Raw genomic sequence first — 18392 nt, 5'->3', positions numbered from 1 at the left:
GTTTGAAAATCAGGGTTAATTTCCATTTTTCTCCGATCTGTCGTGTATTCGTTTTTGTGGATTGTCAGGTGTAATTGAGTTATGATTGTGTGTTCTAATGTGTATTGATTTTTCAACAAAGTGATGACGTGGCATTTATTCATTGGTGGCGTAAGACCTCACTTTTGCGCCATCTCCTGACCGAAGTTAATCTCTTTAATAAATTGAAATGCTACTCTAATTAAAACTCAATTGTTGAAAATTTTAAAAGACGCTTCACGGTTTATTTTTAATTATTTTTTTTTATCTATTATGATACTTTGTTTCTGAAAACAAGTTTATTTTATATGACATACATTTATGATATAAATTCTAAGTGTATGTGTCTAAAACTCTTTCATAAGAACTTCAACCTTAACCCTCACTCCCTACACCCTACAAACATTTATACTTGTAAAATTGACCATTATGCCAAGAACATGCGATGGTAATTTATTTTATAGTAAATCCTTCGCATTTCCAAATTCTCTTTAAATGTTAAAAATTTAAATAAAATACAACATAAATAATACGCCAGAGAGAATTGGGCTTGCTCTGTGTGGGCTTCTAGAAAGTATAGGCATCAACAAAAGTAAAAAGAGAAATTATTACTCTAGATCATAGTAGGAGTAAGCAGCTTTGCATTAGTGCGCCTGAATGGCACAAGGTTACCTTCTAACTTCACAATGAATACTAGTAAACTCACGTGACACAGAAAACAGAGTGTAAAGATGCCTTGGGAGTATGATTCTCCATTGCATAACTTCTATTAACGTAAAGGCATGCTGCTAGAAATTGATATTTTTGGAAGATCGAAAAAATAAAGATATGAGTTAGCATGTTCTTTGGTTCTTTCATGTGAATAAATTAGTATTAACCCCTATACAGAAAATCTGGCTATTTGAATTAATTGTAAAATGCAAGCAAGTGATTCAGAAAATTAAGCAGATTGGCCAAGCTGAATCTTGTGAGTGATAGGATTTTCCAAATGGAATTTGATCCATAAGTCAATTTCAACTTACTCAGACCAGATTCCCAATTAAAAAGTTCTCATGCTGTCTCCAAATACATTTGATAAGTAACCTTGCTCTAACTACATATTTTTCTCTCATTTCACAATTTTTGCTCTCAATCCAAAGAAACCCTGCACTCTACTTCAATTATTCCAAAAAAAAAAAAACAGATTCAGTACTGTCTCATTTTACAAATAATATCCCTTAGCATCATTTACTATACAAGCTCAAAATTGTACAGAGACAAACCAAGCCAGTGGGCATAATAAGCGTAAGCTAGAAATCAGATCATATGTGTACCAGCATATCATTGCGGTTCATAACAGGAAGACGAATAAACACTTCAATTGAAGACATTGAACTAACTGCTGCCACTGCTCTGAAATATTTAGCTCATCCTACAATTCTTCATGAGATTGATCAGAAGAAGACTTCCACAAAAGTGTGAACAATACCAAACATTCCGATAACCAGTATCTCATGAAGTAATACCAAACCTTGTTAATTGTTACCTTCTTAAAGCACCATAATTTCTTGTCACCTACAAACAAGGAGGAGCAATCAGATCCAACCATGTAATTTCAAGGATGGAGAAAAGCCACATAATTATAAGAGATGAATGAATAAGAATGTGGTAAAATAACCAGTGGACTAATTGACATTTCTGAAAAGTCCTGGTAAATGAGAGCTGAGCAATGTGTCATTGGACTTTTTATTCGCAGGTTTAAAAATTCTCCTATAACATATGTTGCCGAATGACAGTGGGCTATTGAAATGATATCATAAGGTGGATCCAGATCCCGTGTATTGCACGGGATTATGGATGGTCAAGATGAAAAGTTCAGCCCTCCAATCAGATAATTTAACCTTTTACCTTCTCTGATAGGATGGCTCATCTCAAGTCTCAACCATTTAATGGGTATTGCATCCCGTGCAATATCCTAGATATTGCATTGGATCCTTGACCAAAATACTAAACGAGAGCACACATTCCGATCATCTAATGTCAAGGGAGAATTCATAATTTTTATTTTATTTTATTATAGCTAGAAGATTTTCAACCTCAAAAGCAGAAAGCAGCATTCAAATTGCACACTGTTGGATATATATTCAGTTAAAAATCTTGCAAATAAAAGAGACTACCAAAAAGAAAAAGTAAAACCAACCCGAGGTTGAGACTTATTTAATCTCTTCACTGCATCATCATCGTCATCGTCATCATCTTTGCTCATGAGCATTCTTTGAATCGTAGTATTATCTGATTTCCTTCCCCGCTTAGAGGATTGTGCAGAACCTCTACCTCTTCCTCTGGGTGCAGCCCTTTTACGTCCTTTCCCTTGTATACTTGCAGCATCATTTTCCTGGGAAAAAAATGACAGTTTAAATCTAAACAATGTGTATATTGAGAAAGTATATGCGTCTCAATTCTAAAAAGTATAACCAATATGTCAAATTATAGAGACCTCGTGTGCATTTGGGAAGGAATTATAAATTAAAATTATTTCACTATTCAGCTTATTTTTGCTACTATTCATGAGTCTCGCTGCACTTTTTGACACTATTCATGGGTCCTACTGTATTATTTCAACTAACTTTTACCTTTATCTACAGTCCTTTCAGCAATAATTTTTCAGTTTCAGCAAAATAAACGGTATCCAAACACACCCCTCATATAATTAATTTCAGAATGTAGATAAGAAAAGCAATTTGAAAGATATGCATTTAAGATCAATATTTGTAATAGATAAATGTACTGCTGACATAAATGTATCAAGTCAACAAATAAAGAATCCATACACTGTCATCAACTTCTTCAATTCCATATTTCCCAGCTTCTTCACTCGAAGCAGAATCCACATTATCCTCGTCATCAGCAATACTTTGGACTGCAGCTGTTGCAGCAACTGATGCAGATCTGCAATTGTAATCTTACTTAAGATGCTACACTGGCAACATGAAAGTCTAATGTTTTTAATGAAATATATATCAGAAGGTGCAGCAGATGTCTAGTTGCATACATTCAATAATTCACTCTTTTCGATACACTTCATACATTCCTTTCTAATAAAAGTGGCTAGGTAAGAAACTGCCTCTTTTAGACATTATTCTAACCCCCCCTGTTCTCTAATTCAAATCTTTAGAAGAGTCTCTTTCAAAATCTTAACTATGATGTGCTTTTGGATGATTCTCCTTTATGCTAGTCGTTTCCCATTGTCCAGGCTTAGGATTCACCTCATGCTCATCAACTTTAATGAAGAGAATGTGGAAGTGACACAAAGAAAAGCAAGTCGGATAAATTAGACGGGATCAACTGCTTGCAATTTTAACACTTGAATATAAAGGAATTTCCATCTTTGTTTCCTTTCTTGCTTTCCCCATCTAACTTATTGACAATATTTGTGGGTGACACAACACCTTCATGAGAGAGAAAGAGAGAGTAGTATAGCTTAATATTAAGGGGAGAAATTAAAGGTTGGGTTGTGGAGAAGGCATCAGTTGCCAATTCGCCACTATGTTAGATCCTAGACCAATTTTTCTCATCTCTTACAGTGATTGACATCCCCCAAGCTTCACTTCTTTTAAATAAAATATCGAATATAGTTAATCTCTGATGCCAACATTTTTTTTATAAGTTTTGGCCCCAAAGGGAGGAGGGGGAACAGGAGATTCAAACTAGTAACCTCCACTTCATGAGGCATTGTCCCCAACCGATTGTCTCTGATGCCAACATTTCAATTACCAAACAAAAGCCAGGCATCTTGCATTTGAACAGCCTCACTAGGAAAGAGTATAGCAATAACACATGCCATTAATACTTAGAAGTTAGAACATATTACCTGCATATTCACCTATCCTTAAGTGTAATTAGACAAAAAACTTGCAGCTGGGTGTATGAGATTGTACCTAGTGCACAAAACTCCCACTTTTTGCGGGGTTTGAGAGAGGTCTTGGTAGGAATCTTACCCCCAATTTTTTTTTTTTTTTTTGAAGAGGTTGATTCCTGGATTCAAACTTGCGACCTATTGCTTTGGGTGGGAAGACATTAGCCATCGCACCAAAACTCTACCTCTGCAGCTTAGCGTACAAGGGTTTTTGAATTTCGAGTTACTTTGTTGGCATGAGGATATTCCTTAACTTCTAATAAATTAGCATTCATATTATCAAAATTTAGGTCCACTAGTAACCTTTCAGAACGGCGGAACCCTAAAGATGCATCAAGAGTTGTCTGCTTCAAGTTACTGGCACCTCTGCCCCTACCCCTTCCTCTTGTTGAAGTTTTACTTTTACCAAGTTCAGTTGCATCACGAGACGACCTAGATGAACCTCTCCGACCTCTGGTAGTAGACTTTGAGCCAGATAACTGGGTTGTGTCTTCATCATCACTAAAAGAAACTGCACTTCCAAGTCCGGCAGTACTTCTGCTTCTGGATTCCTACATGAAATTGAAAACACAAGCTTAGAATGGAGAGAATGGATGCAAATATACAACCACACACCCCCCCGGAAAAGAGAAAGAAAGAAGAACGGCCTAAAGAGCTTCCAGCATGGAATTAACAAAGTCAACGAAGTGGACTGTAATAAGAGTTACCCCAAGAGACTGAGAAGTGGACGTGAATTGTGCGGTTTCTTTAGGGCGTGCAGACCTTTCCTTGACGCGTTCCTACACAAAAAGATAAATATGGTTATAAGCAATATGAAATTTTGCATGATGGTCAAGCTATTTAGAAAGTGACCCTCCTTACATGCCCTTGTGATTCCTGAACAGCACCCATGTGAAAGAAGAAAAATATTGTTTCGACAACATACATAAAATGAATGCATTTTTATTCTGACCCATATGTACCAACTGTAGCTGTAACAATAGTTGATTTATTGCCAAAAGGTTTCATGGGGCTTGATAAATTATCAATGTCCCAAAAGCTTAAACCATTAGGAAATGGAGAATTCAGTCGTTTAACCTATTATTCTAACACTTCCCCTCATGTGTGGGTCCATACTCCCCCTTAATAAATGAGGTCCAACATGTGGGGTTTTTAATTTTTTAAATGGGAGCTAGACTGGTGACTGATTTGAACTCAAGACCACTTGCTCTGATACATGATAGACTACTAATTATCCCAAAATTTTAAACTATTAAAATATGGAGGATTTAATCATTTAACCATTATTCTAATAGGGCCTAATGTGGCTGCTAAGCCTTTAACAATAGCCACTCCATTAGCCCCAAAGTCAGCAATGCTCTCCAAAAAAATCGATGGAATCAGGTAGGTGATATTTTGACTAATATATATATATTATTTGACCTTTAATGTAATGATAAATTTTAAATATAATAAACTTAATATTCTTGCCTCCAAGCACTCTCCAACTTTAAGAATTAAGTCTTCCTCTTCAAACTTTAGAGTATCTGCATCCTTGGCAATTTTGTTCTGTGGAGTAGAAAGTAATTGGAAAATTAGTTTAAAAAAAAAAAGAAGCAAAAACAATAAACGCTATCATTTGTATATTGATAAATTGATAAATCAAAAATTAACCTTAATTCTAAAAGACTCCCTTACGCGTAGGCTCAGACTTCTCAATAAGGGGGCCCACAATGTGGCATTTTAACATTTAAATGGAGGAGAACAAAGACTAGGTTCAAACTTAAGACTGCTTGCTATGATATTATGATAAACAACACTTGTCCCAAAAACTTAAGCTAATAACAAATGATGAATTTAATCACTTAACATATATGATATAAAAACTCAAGATTATATTTGATATTCTTAAAAGCGATTATGATATCAACACAAGATTATATTTGATATTCTTAAAAGCGATTATGATATCAACACAAGATTATATTTGATATTCTTAATAGCGATTATGATATCAACACAAGATTATATTTGGTACTTACACGTGTTTCTTCAAGATTGTAGCGCAAACAAGAATAGAAAGCCATTTTGTCATCCTTGTTAACAAAATTTTGTAATGCAACGGCCAAATCATTGACCGGAAGGATTTCCATTTTCTGCACAATCATAAATTACCATGAGGCCTAGACTTGTAACAAAATAAAACCTACCATACAACACATAAATATTTCTATTGTCATTTCCAGTTTTGTTATGCAAGTTCCATTTAGCCTACTGGCCCAAAGAGAAGATTAAATATTTTAATAGAGCTTTTGTCTGTTGAAGATGTAACCCATGGTTATAGCATATAATTGGAATACATGCCTATGCGGCTATGCTTCAGTAAAATTCAGTTGAGATTTCAAGAAATTTAATATATTATGTATGCAAACCATAGGCAATGAAAAAGGAAAATAAAATTTGATGGCTCAGATACCAGATTATTTTCAGCAACTAAAGCTTCTATATTCTGCTGATTTAATTCTTCTGGGCGAAACCGTTCAGAATCATCAATTTTAGCTACATCCAAAAAGAACTAAAATTATACCATTTCCAAGATAATAACTTTGGACAATTACATAAATGTAAAAAAGGAAATGCAAAGCAGGTACAAAATATCTCAGACGGAAATTTAACACAATTTAAAGCTTCAACAGATTTTGTGTTAAGATAATGCCATCAGAATCAGAACCCTAGTCACCAAGTAAAGTTAAAAAGTGTATAAATCAACTATGTAGCCTGGAGCAGTTTAAGGACTACATTGGAAAGGAACCCTAATCTCATTTGAGTCAAACTTCTTACATTCAAAAGGAAGCCAGCCGCAGGAAGCACAGAGAGAATTCCATACAACTTGACCAATTTGCATTACTAATCTCCCTTCAAATTTGTGAACGTGCACAGTTACTCATTATATTAAAAATAATTTGGGAAAAAGGCACTTTCCCTCCTTTATGTTTGGGGTAGTTCACAATTCCCCTCCTAGTGTTGAAATGAACCAATTTCCCCTTCCATGTTTGGAAAATGAGCAAATACCCCCAATTTGTTACATTCTCAGTTAAATTCAATGAAATCTTTTGAAGAAAGTATTAGTCGTACACCACAAGGAGGATTGCATTGTTTTTTCTTGGAGTGGAGAGTATTTGCTCATTTCCCAAACATAGTGGTTGGTTTCAAAGGGGGTGAATTGTGAACTAACCCCAATGGATGAAGAGATAGTGGAGCATTTGTTGTTGCATTGCTCTATGGCTAGAGAATTGTGGGATATGGGTTTCACCATTTTTGAAATCCAATGGGTGATGCCAAGAAGGGTTGTTGCTTTACTTCATTATTGGCAAGGCCACTTTGGGTGGCATTGGAGTGTTGAAATATGGAAGGCTATTCCACCTTGCTTGATGTGGTGTATTTGGAACGAAAGAAATGCAAGAAGCTTTGAAGGGTGTGAGCAGAACATTTTAAAGCTAAAAGGACTTTTTATGAAGTCCCTCCTTGAATGGATGACAGCTTCTGGGATGTTTTCCTTTTCTAGTTTATCCAAGTTTATTGATTTTTGCAACTATAGATCTTAGCTTGTTGAGTTGATAGTATACTGCCAGTGTACTTTTTAAATTTTTTAATAAAATTTTTATTGCCTATAAAAAAATAGAGGGGGAAAGTACTTTTTCCCCAACTATTTTTTAAACATACACACACATACATGCACATGTGCTCACACACAAAGTTTCGTAGGACAGGACTAATAGGCTCTGATACCAAATCTTATGCAAGATGCCAGGATCTTTAGGAATTTAGCACTACAATTAGGTCTCTTATGGGATGTTGGTTGGATTTGATGTAAAGGGTTTTAGGGCTAATTAGGTATGAAAAAAAATTAGATCTTGACGGCTTCAATGCTACTGAAATTAGGAACCAAGGTTGCACAGTTTTCTGGATGCAGGAACACTATTACCATGAGAAATTCCTAATTATCAGATATTTACACAAGAGATGGTTAAATCCAACCCCCTCCACACCCCCCCCCCCCCCCCAAAAAAAAAAAAAATCTTCTAAGAAACCATAAATAAATAACTATGCTTCAATAGTTTGAACATTTTACACAAAGTGCGAAAAATTTCTGACAGATTAATTTAATGGGAAATTGATTCACGGAATATCAAGTGAAGGTTTTGACATCATAAAAAATAAACTATATCTGGGTAAAAGACTACTGTTGAAATTCTCATTTAGCATAGGATTAGTTCATGAAAGTTTATCAAATGCGGTAAAACCTGGACTCACTTTACACTGTCGCAGCCATGTTGCTACAAACTGATGTGGGAAAGTTTATGGGTAGCTGGACAACAGTGGAACCATTTGGAAGACAATCAAATCCAAAACTTCAACTAAGTCCATGAAACATGTGATTTTTTAATCCCAAAGTGGAACAATTTTTTATTTATTTTTTGGATAAGTAATAAGAATAGTATTAATCATGAAGAAAAAACGAATAAAGCAAATACAAGGTGTTCATGATGGTGAACACAAGAAAAAGCAACAAACAACAACAAAGATAGAAAAAGCAACTTCAGGGACAATTCTAAGGGAAGTAAGAAACTCAATGATGGAAGAACAATTTGAAGAACCCCAACACCTAGACCAATCAAAAAGTGTACTTTGGCATAGAGCTTGTAACTAAACAAGTGAATTCTCTTTAGCCTCAAAAGAGCGCCGATTTCTTTCCATTCAAACAACCCACATCAAACAGCTAGGAACCATATTTCATATATCCAAAGTAAATTTCCCCAGCCAATAACTCCAATAAAACACCAAACTCTCCACAGAACCTGGCATGACCCACTGGATCCCGAATACTTGTAACATTTGATCCCACAAAGAGTAAGCTATAGGACAATGTAGGAGAAGATAATCCACAGATTTCTCATTACAGCAGCACATACGGCACTGATTTGCCAAAGAGAGACCTCGGAGCATCAGATTATCCAAGGTAAGTATCCGACCATGAGTTGCTGTCCACATGAAGAAAGCCACCCTTTTAGAAACCTTAACTTTCCAAATACCCTTTTAGACCAGTTATTGTCCTTTGTTTTGCTGGCTATTATCCTTGCCATTTTTTATCTTATCACTTGTCATCACTATCACCCATTTTCTTTATGAGTCAATGAAATCAAAGGTTTGAAGATGAACTAGGACTTTGTAATTTATGGAGGATGTCAATGGATTCTTGTTAGTCATGTTGTTACTTTGGAGGGGTAACAATTTGAGGCTCTGGGGGGGACATTTGTAGTGTAGTAGGCTTGTTCTCATTGATCTCTTTGGATCTGGAAGTAATGCTGGAAAGTATTGTGTTTGAAGTGAGCTCAAGTGATGGGTGGCCCTGGCTTTACCTAGGTTAAGATAGTGCACCTAAAATTGCATTGATATATATACCCGCAGCATGTTTTGTGTCGATCTCACACCATAACAACATATTGTGGTACCATACCTACAACTATAATTCAAAATAATATTTAGACCTCCAAAACAAGACAAATCAAAACATATCCTAGAAATGCATAAAATATAGATGAATTTACATGAAACTTGATAAACTACGTTGTCCCAAAGCTTAAAGTGTTAAGAAATGATGAATTTAATCATTTATCCACTATTCTAACAAAACCAAAGTGTCAAGAGTGGGTAAATAACAACTTTTACATAGATGATTTGAATTACCTTCACTGCGACCCTTTCTTGAAGCCTTTGAGAAGATAAGAATGTCTTGGGGATTTGCGACCTAACAAAACTTAAGAATTAATACTCTCAAATATGTTGCTCAAGATAAATCAGCATTAGTACACTGATCTATGATGACTGGTGATTGAAGGTACCTTCCCCACATACTTTTGCCCAAATCTTTGAGGATTTATTGTCATAAACCCAGAGTAATCTACCTGCCAAATCAACCACAAAAATTATAATGCCACAATGAGGCTAATAAAACATTTTGCTATGCAAAAAACACCCATTATCATCCACAAAAGGACTGTAATGGAATTTAGACACGGAAATTAATTAAAAGATTTAAAATCATTAAAAACATGCTAGTTAAATTATATGTGTGTGTGCGCGCGCATGTAGAGTTAGGATCAAGTTAAATTTCAAGTGTAACTTTAAGTAATGTTACATTGCATAATAAATTTTTATTGGATTAATAATTTGAAAATCCCACCATTAGATTACATGCTCTCTATATTGAATGTTCTAAACATGCATGCCAAATTTTGTGTCAATCAAATGTTATTTATTATTCGATCCATGAAATCATCTTTTATGCATGATTTTAAAATACAGAAACTTGAAACTTAAAAATTTGATAGATAATATAGTTATTGATCTTTGGTCATTTTGGAATTTTGCAAACATAGAAGATATAAGAAGAAAATATAATCCAATGGTGGATTTGTCCAATTCACATCCACTAAAAAATATTAAGTAGTGTAATATTACTTAAAGTTACGCCAAGTGTAATTTGAACTCAATTGATATATGGCAATGAGACTAGCTAAACGGCCAAAGTATAGTGGAAGTGGATGTATATCTATCAAGGATGTGAAGATGGATGACTAACTGAAAAAATTAAGATTAAGAATCATTGATGGAGATGGTTGGCCAATAACTGCTGAAGAGTAACATAAGCATAGGCACAAAAGTGCTAATTGATTTGATTTGAAAATGAAAGGATAGAAGACACAAAAACCAAAAGTAGAGGCAATGAGAGAAGACACATAGCCAAGTAGTCAATAGAAAATATGGCTCTAAATAAACCTCAATGGCAAAACAAGGATTCATGAATCCCACCATAAAGTGGGAGTCAAGGCTTCTATTAAACATGATAGTAGAAACACTTCAACACTTCAAATCAGGACAATGACACATGCAGGTTGCAATTGTTCCATAGGTGAAGAATGGGAATTGCATTTTTTTTTTTTTTTTTTGGCAAGAGGAAAAAGTGATGTTCAGATGCGTCAATTACCTTTAATGGTGCTATCATTTAAAAATAGACGCAGAAAATACCTTTATTCGGACCAATGGAAGTTTGAGCTCTGATCTGTTACTAGCCTTTTTACTAGATTTCTCAATTAAATTCCTGACCTGAATAAAGTCAAAATCTAATAAAAATCTTCATAAACAAATAGCACCTTGCAACCCCAAAAAAAAAAAAAAAAAAAAGGACAGGAAAATTGAAAAGGTATAAATCAATTGCTAATATGAGGAACTAATAAATACCACTTTGTCCAAGTGTTCGAGAATTGAGTTCTGATCATTGGGATCAATGTCAGGTTCATCCTTCAATATGATCTGCATTACAAAGATTTGGGTAATTACTAAAATTACTACATATATGAAAAAAATGACACTGACTTACCTCTGTATACTCAAAAGGTCTCACTGTTGTTAAAGGTATCTTAGTTGGACGATACTGGTTCCCCTGTATCATAATTCATCAATATCAAAAAGGCATTAGGATTTAAAAATAAGTGATAGAAACTGCTTGTCAAAAATATATTTGAAGTTTTGTCCATGGACAACCTTAATTTCTAAAAGAAGCACATGCTTCGGCTTTGATTCTCCATCAATTAGTGATGTTGCAACTGAAGAACCTGGTTGTGTAATGTGAAACCCCATCCCAGGAACTTCCTGTGGAAATCAAAATCCACATTGAATTCATTCAGACACAACGAGAGAGAGAGAGAGAGAGAGAGAGCAACTACGGGGAAAAGGCTATCCATTCTGCAGTACCTGAGGGTCCACAAGACATTCATGTTCATGTCCCCACACAATGAAGTCAAGGAATCGTGGTAAAAAATGCTCATTTATTGCGTTTTTAGGGTTGGTCTTTACTCTGCAAACCACATTAGGAGAAGATCAATATTCACATATAATGAAGACCGAGAGTATTATAATATAGACCATGTAAGTGTTCAAAGGCTGAAGAGTTCAACAAAAGCAACCATTTTTTACAATACATGCTCTCCAAAAAAACACACAGACACCTGTTCTGATGAAGAACTAGAATGTTGAACCAATCTGACACTTGACACCCTTCTTGAGCTTCAGGCCGCATCCATTGTACAGCATGTGGTGTCTGCACAAAAAAATTGTAAACCAACAATTATCTCAGCATACTTGAAGTCACCAATCAAAAGATGGAATGAAAAAATGTGTTGTATAAAGTACCTGAAACATTCTATTTAGCCGTTCATCTCTAATGTTTCCAAGACCATAGAGAGCTACAGCTGTTGAACCCTACAATTTGTTAGGAGTTATTAGTTGCACAACAAAGAGACTTATCTACCAAGTCTGATGCTAATAAAATACACTGACAAACCTTTCTGATAAGAATAGGGTGAAGAGCAATTTGACCAACACCAGAACCCCCAAGAACCATTTTCCCAAAATAGTTAACAAGATTGCAGGCTGAGAGAATGTCCACCGCAGAAAGGTTGTCCTGTCACAGTCACACATAAGGAACACAATTTCATGGTTTGAAGAACTGAAGAAAACACAGTCTAGGAAGATTGATCCATGTATATAATTATCAACCAAATTGAAGGGCAGAAAGCAATGCAGCTAGGTACGAATTATTAGTTTTCCTTGATGCATTTAGACAAAACTGAAGAACTGAAGTAAACACAGTCTAGGAAGATTGATTCATGTATATATTTATCAAACAAAATGAAGGGCAGAAAGAAAATTTCTTCGCGGCTAGGTGAGAAACATAAGTTTTTTCTTGATGCATTTAGAAAATACTGCCAGCAATAGAAAGTGCAGCTCCATCAGTGTTCATTTCAACTGCCAACATGCTGTAATTAATTATTTCAAGTTAAAACAAGTAAACAACAAATCCAAGGCCTAACTGAGGTATTAAGAAGCCCCTGCCCCTACTATTTGGCTTTTGAATATGCCACACCTCAGTGTGCCAGAGCCAGATCTTCAGTTAAGCCATAAGTTATCCGAACTGAAGTAAGAATGAAGGAAGCTGTCTGACTGCTTTCTTGATCCGGTCAACCCATTTCAGGATGGCAAGCTCATATTATGTTTCTCCTAGAGATAACAAATGGGGTTAGGAAAATCCACCAAATCAGGGTTCCTCACTCTATTTTCAAGAACAGTAGATATTTCTCTGCATGATCTCTAATCTTCCCACCAAAGGTATTGTGGATGAAACAAAAAAATGCAAGTCCTTGGAGACATTGGCATGTAATTGATGCAATTTTCATGGGAAACCATTCGCAAATTTGAAATCTCTCTTTGTGTCTCCCTTTTCTTTATTTTTCATACCCTTAAAAGAAGGACACCTCCTGTTGTGGTTCAAATTAAAATACTTTTTTTTTTTGTTCTGTACTGATAATATTTGAACTTAAGACCTAGCCTAACCCCATACTATACCTTCACCACCTAAGCCATGGCCAAAGGACAAACTTATTTGTGGGGAACTTGAACCCTGGCCTTTGGTTCTACCCTTACTAGCTACTATAATTGAACTTTACCAGAAAGCTAGCCTATATTTGCAACAGATTAAGGTTGTGCTTAAAACAAAAGGGATGTTAAAAATCATATAAAAAAATCTGGTGAAAACTGCCTTATTAGTATTTGTGCTTATAACATACAAAATAGAAAATAACCTAAAGCATTTTACCATAACATCCATACCACTCCAGCAGGGTCATCATGATTTCCATGAATACTGAATACTGGCAGGCCAACATTGAAGTGGGGATCTTCATAATTTACATGACCAAATCTGTTAAAAGTATCACATTGTTATGAAGTGAAGGGTGCATTTCAAAGCAGATTCTTAAATAAGAAAGTAATAATAATGCTTCTGACATAGACGCACATGCAACAAATACAACAAATACATAATATTTGTATTGTGTACAATCCTCCCTGCGTGTGCATACAGAACATGAGTTTACTATGATTAACTTCACATGGGAAAGGATTAGCTAGAGATTTTAAACAAACACAACTCTAAGGGACAACAATTTTTTTTGTTTTTTTATATAAGGAAAAGTTTTATTAAAATGCAGAAAAAGGAAGATTATCATACAAAGAGAATCTGATGCCCCTGGGGAAGAGGGGGGGGGGGGGGGTGTCAGTTAGACTTGCAACATTTTCACAGGTAGCATGATTATACTCCTAAACTTAACTGTACAGTGAGGCTTGTTACTTACATGGCAGGAACGTATTTAAGAAGCTAGATGTGAACATAGACATGAAGCTAGCAACCATAAGTCAAACATAATACACACAAAGCGAGAACCAAAAAAAAGAAAAGAAACTCAACAATTTTTATTGAGTGTTAAGCAAGTGCACATTATGTCATTACGTATTTGGGAAATTCACAGTCTGGTCACTAACGACTTGGAACTGCACTGGCTGATTATTGAGGCAATGACGTCGGAGAATCTCAATGGCCTTGACTAATGTTGTCCTTGAGGGCTTATTCTCATGAAAAAGATCACCTCCAAGGAGTAAGAAATCAACCTGATAGCAGATAGGCATCAGTGAGTAGTCTCTGATATGTACAGATAAATACTAAGTTATATACTTGGCTACGACAATATCCCAGGAAGAGAAATGATTTCCACCAAGCCAAGCTCTCTGATACAGATCTTTTATTCAAATTTAGACTTGAAAATGAAAGGAATTTATCATCTACCAGAAAATTTAAAAAAACTTGTACAAGAGCAAAAGTGAAAGAGCAATGTTTCAAAATTTCCTGGAATAAATTGAAGAGTGGCTAAATAATAAAGTTGGCTTTGGAAAGATGAGCAACATAGACAAATATTAGTAGGAGCAGGCCCTTCTGCTAAAGATAACAGGTACCAGCTTTTGGAAGAATTTACAAATTAGTCTGCATAAAATACACAAAGAGGAGGTTCACTCCATATGAAGAAAGAATATTAGAAATACCCTCTGCCCCCTCCTTATTGGGTTGATAACTGATAAGTCATTCATTTTCAAGAAAAAGGTGATAATAGGCCATAACCTGCTACCTGCTTTTGCTCTGCTATTGAGCATATCTCCTCAAATGCCTGGAAAGAATCATGTCGCCGTATTTCATCCTTCTCCATGTATCCCAGATGACAATCTGTAGCAACAAGTACCCGAAGTGTATTGCTGATCTCCTCCCTGAATCAGATTAAAAGGGTCCAACTGAATAAGATTTTCACTTCAGCTATGTTAAATGATAACTACAAGGCTAGCTGCTAGCAAGGTTCTCATTATTGGACAAGACAACACATGAATGGGTATATAATGTATGCCAAAGGGACATACTGTTACAGACCTACTCACCAAGTGCATCCAATAAAACAAAAAGAACTTCCTCCATTAGAAGTTCCAAAGGGAACTTCTATGTAAGTAAGTTTGACGAATAATGCAACATGAATGATGTTCTCACTTGTGGTAATTGATTCTAAGTGGCTATTCTATACTGGGTAATGAAGAAATTGTTAATCTTAACTCAGGCTGAAACAGGTGAAATCACAGGGCTACTGCACTGCAGGTACACGCAAAGAATGTACCATAATAAAAGGACACTTCATTTCACCACATATAAAGAAGAAGAAAGACCAGGGACCCTATATTTTATAAGAGAGTAGTTGACGTATTAAAAACAAGATAAAATTGTCACACTAATGAACATCAAAGGTTGTGAAGTATCAAATTACAAACCCAAATTCCAAATACAATAGTAGTAAATTGAAATGGAATTCTTGAATCATAATTCTAGTGAGAAAATACTTTCGGCAACATTATAAATCAAGTTGTCTGAATATACAACAAAATGAGCAACACCTGATGCTCTGGAAAATAGGCATTCTTCAACTGTTCAACTCCTTTTCAACATACACTCCGTTTACAAGATCCAGTAGAATGTGATTTAATCATCAAAATTGATAGCACATAATATATACAAGCACAAATCAGAAACTATCTTTTTAAACTAAGAAATTTTTAGGACCACTAAAGAAATTATTGCAGAAATTGGAACATAGAGCACACCTCCTAATGCAAGGAAAAAATTGCTTTAAAATTCTCACTTCATCATTTATGACTGTATTAACAGAACAGATATATAATGGTCTTACACTTATACATTTACAAAAGAAAAATTCATCACAAACTCACAATGGCCATCACAAATTCACCACATTATGCTCTGATTGGTTGCAAAAACAATGTTTCATAAGACAAATTGACAAATTTTCCACTAATACTTGACTTTTTCTATTTTATACATAATTTAGGAAACCAGATAACAAAAATCTCCTTCAGACATAGCCTAGCACAACAATTTGGCTTAATTTAATGTGTTTTTCAAAAAATTTGGAAGACCCATCAAAATATACAACAATTTACATACAACAATAATTGTAAATCGCTAAAAAGCCTTCTTTTTAAACAGTATTTCTCAGTAAAAATACAAAGTAGAAGAAAAAACAAGTTTTACCTGGACAAGTCTCCCATGGTGAATGATTAGCACCGCTTCAAACCCAAAATTTCAGTAACACTATGTAAAATGATAGAGCTACACAGTAAGAGGGAGAGAGCAATTTGAATTAGTATAATGAAGTAGCCTCAAAATTTGGAAGTAGTTTAACACTAAAAAAATCCAAATCGAAACCCTAAAAAACGCAGGAATCACTCGAAGAACTTATATAACGTCAAAATCCGATCAGGGTAAAAAATTTAAAATTAAATTTTAAAAATGGAATAAAAAATAAGAAAAAAAATGTAAAACCCTAGAATAGGGTTTATCGGCATAAGAATTATGAAATTACCCGGAAAAAAAAAAAAAGAAAAAAGAAAAAAAGTGAGGGGTTATTGTGAGAGTGACAATTGTAGGCACCGCACCGTTTTTAGGTTGCTTAGAAATTGTAATGGAAATGAGAACTCAGAATCTTACAGAAGAAGATTCAACAACTCAGAAAACCAAGTTTTCTTTTCTTTTTTCCTGTATTTTCTCGGAGCCAAACCGGGAGTAAGGTTTTAGAGGCGAAGGACGTACATTGATACGAGTTGCCTCAGTGAGTTCGGGAGAGAAGGGAACGCCAAAAGCTGGCGCGGAATTTTAAAAGAGCAGACTATAATAGAAGAAAACGCAAGCGAAATGGAACACACTCGTTTCGGTCGTTTGTGGGATTTTGGACACTCCGTTTCGAGTGAGTTGGCAAAATCTCGACCTTATATTTTTTTTCATTTTGGAATCGTGACCTTCAAAATGATACTTTTGCCGCATCACATTCTTCACTCTACAAAAATAATTGTTTGTAAGGTGCGAGAAGGGACAAGGATAAGAGTGGGTTCAAGGGCGGAGCTATAGCATGGCTTGGGGGGTCAATGCCCCCAAAATTTTAAAAAATTATTTTATATTATGTATAAGTATTAAAACTTTAATACTTATAGAAGCTGGCCCCTCAAAAAAAAAAAAAAACTTTAAATATTTAGCTACAAAAAATAAAAGCTAGCCCCTCCAAATGTTTGAGTTAGTCCAATAATGCTCTTAAAAACCAATAGAATTTGTCAATTGGTCTAGTAGTTATAGAGACAAGGTAATTTTTGTTTTCTCTAATTCATTTTTTTTGTACATATTTAATATCAAATTAAATAGCTTTTGTATACTCATTAGAGTTTAAAAGATGATAAGTTCCCCTAAAAAATTATCTTGCGAAAATATATATTTGAGAGTTGTTAATTTTATATACAATATATTTATAAATTATGACCTACTCTAGTATAAAAATATTAATGTTTATATGTATGTATATACATTTACGTATATGTAGGATAGTTTATCTTGACTTGAAACTAATATATTAATACCAAAATTTGGCCTCCCCCAACAAAAAATCCTAGCTCCGCCCCTGTCAAGGTTCAAGTTTCTAAGAAGAAGTTTTACATACCTATACACTTAAACTAGTCGCTAACCTGTGCGATGCACGGGAAAACTATTGAAAATAAGATTTTAAAAAGAAAATTTTATTAATTTTAGTTTATATCGAATATTTTTTTTATGGTAGTTTAAAATATTATTTCAAATCTTCATTTCATTTTATTTTTGTTGGAATAACTTATATAATTAAATGAAATGCTTATAAATAAGACATGACGTTAATAATGTACCATATATAGTTAGCGATTATTCAAGATATCATTCAAATATGACAATTTTTTTTGTTTTAAAAAAGAACAATATTAATGCATTGAAACGCAAAATACTATATTGTCCAATAGATATTACAACTTTAAAACTAAAACATGAGTAGTGATTTTTAATGGACTGGGGTAATAGCACAACTTTTAATAGAAAAAAAAAATATGATTTAAATTTTTTTTGGAGTAACACTATAGTAAAAATGCCGAAAGGAAGCAAGAAATTTCACTGAAAAATTCTACAAATACATTTGGGTTT

At 34.5% G+C, this 18392-nt stretch overlaps 1 protein-coding gene across 5 annotated transcripts; it reads right to left on the bottom strand.

Annotated features, from left to right (window-relative positions):
- Positions 1–967: 967 nt before the first annotated feature.
- Positions 968–17235, bottom strand: LOC126694881 (double-strand break repair protein MRE11). Of its 5 annotated transcripts, none has more exons than XM_050391406.1 (23): positions 16835–17234; positions 16431–16508; positions 14971–15106; positions 14301–14458; positions 13622–13712; positions 12297–12416; positions 12146–12214; positions 11962–12053; positions 11708–11810; positions 11498–11605; positions 11334–11396; positions 11195–11266; positions 10982–11059; positions 9796–9858; positions 9641–9701; positions 6369–6451; positions 5935–6048; positions 5384–5461; positions 4621–4692; positions 4217–4464; positions 2829–2946; positions 2198–2392; positions 968–1572 (listed from the first exon to the last, which is right to left on the bottom strand). In XM_050391406.1, the coding sequence occupies exons 2-23, from the start codon at positions 16445–16447 to the stop codon at positions 1540–1542; spliced, it is 2172 nt and encodes a 723-aa protein (XP_050247363.1). In that variant the 5' UTR covers positions 16448–16508; positions 16835–17234; the 3' UTR covers positions 968–1539. The 5 variants fall into 5 exon arrangements, with proteins under 5 accessions (XP_050247363.1, XP_050247362.1, XP_050247361.1 ...); XM_050391405.1 differs by having other exon boundaries at positions 16887–17234; XM_050391404.1 differs by having other exon boundaries at positions 16989–17234.
- Positions 17236–18392: the final 1157 nt, after the last annotated feature.

This window comes from Quercus robur, chromosome 8 (assembly GCF_932294415.1).
Source record: "Quercus robur chromosome 8, dhQueRobu3.1, whole genome shotgun sequence".
Lineage (NCBI taxonomy): Eukaryota > Viridiplantae > Streptophyta > Magnoliopsida > Fagales > Fagaceae > Quercus > Quercus robur.
The sequence above is the reverse complement of the archived record's forward strand: the minus strand, read 5'-3'. Positions and strand labels throughout refer to the sequence as shown.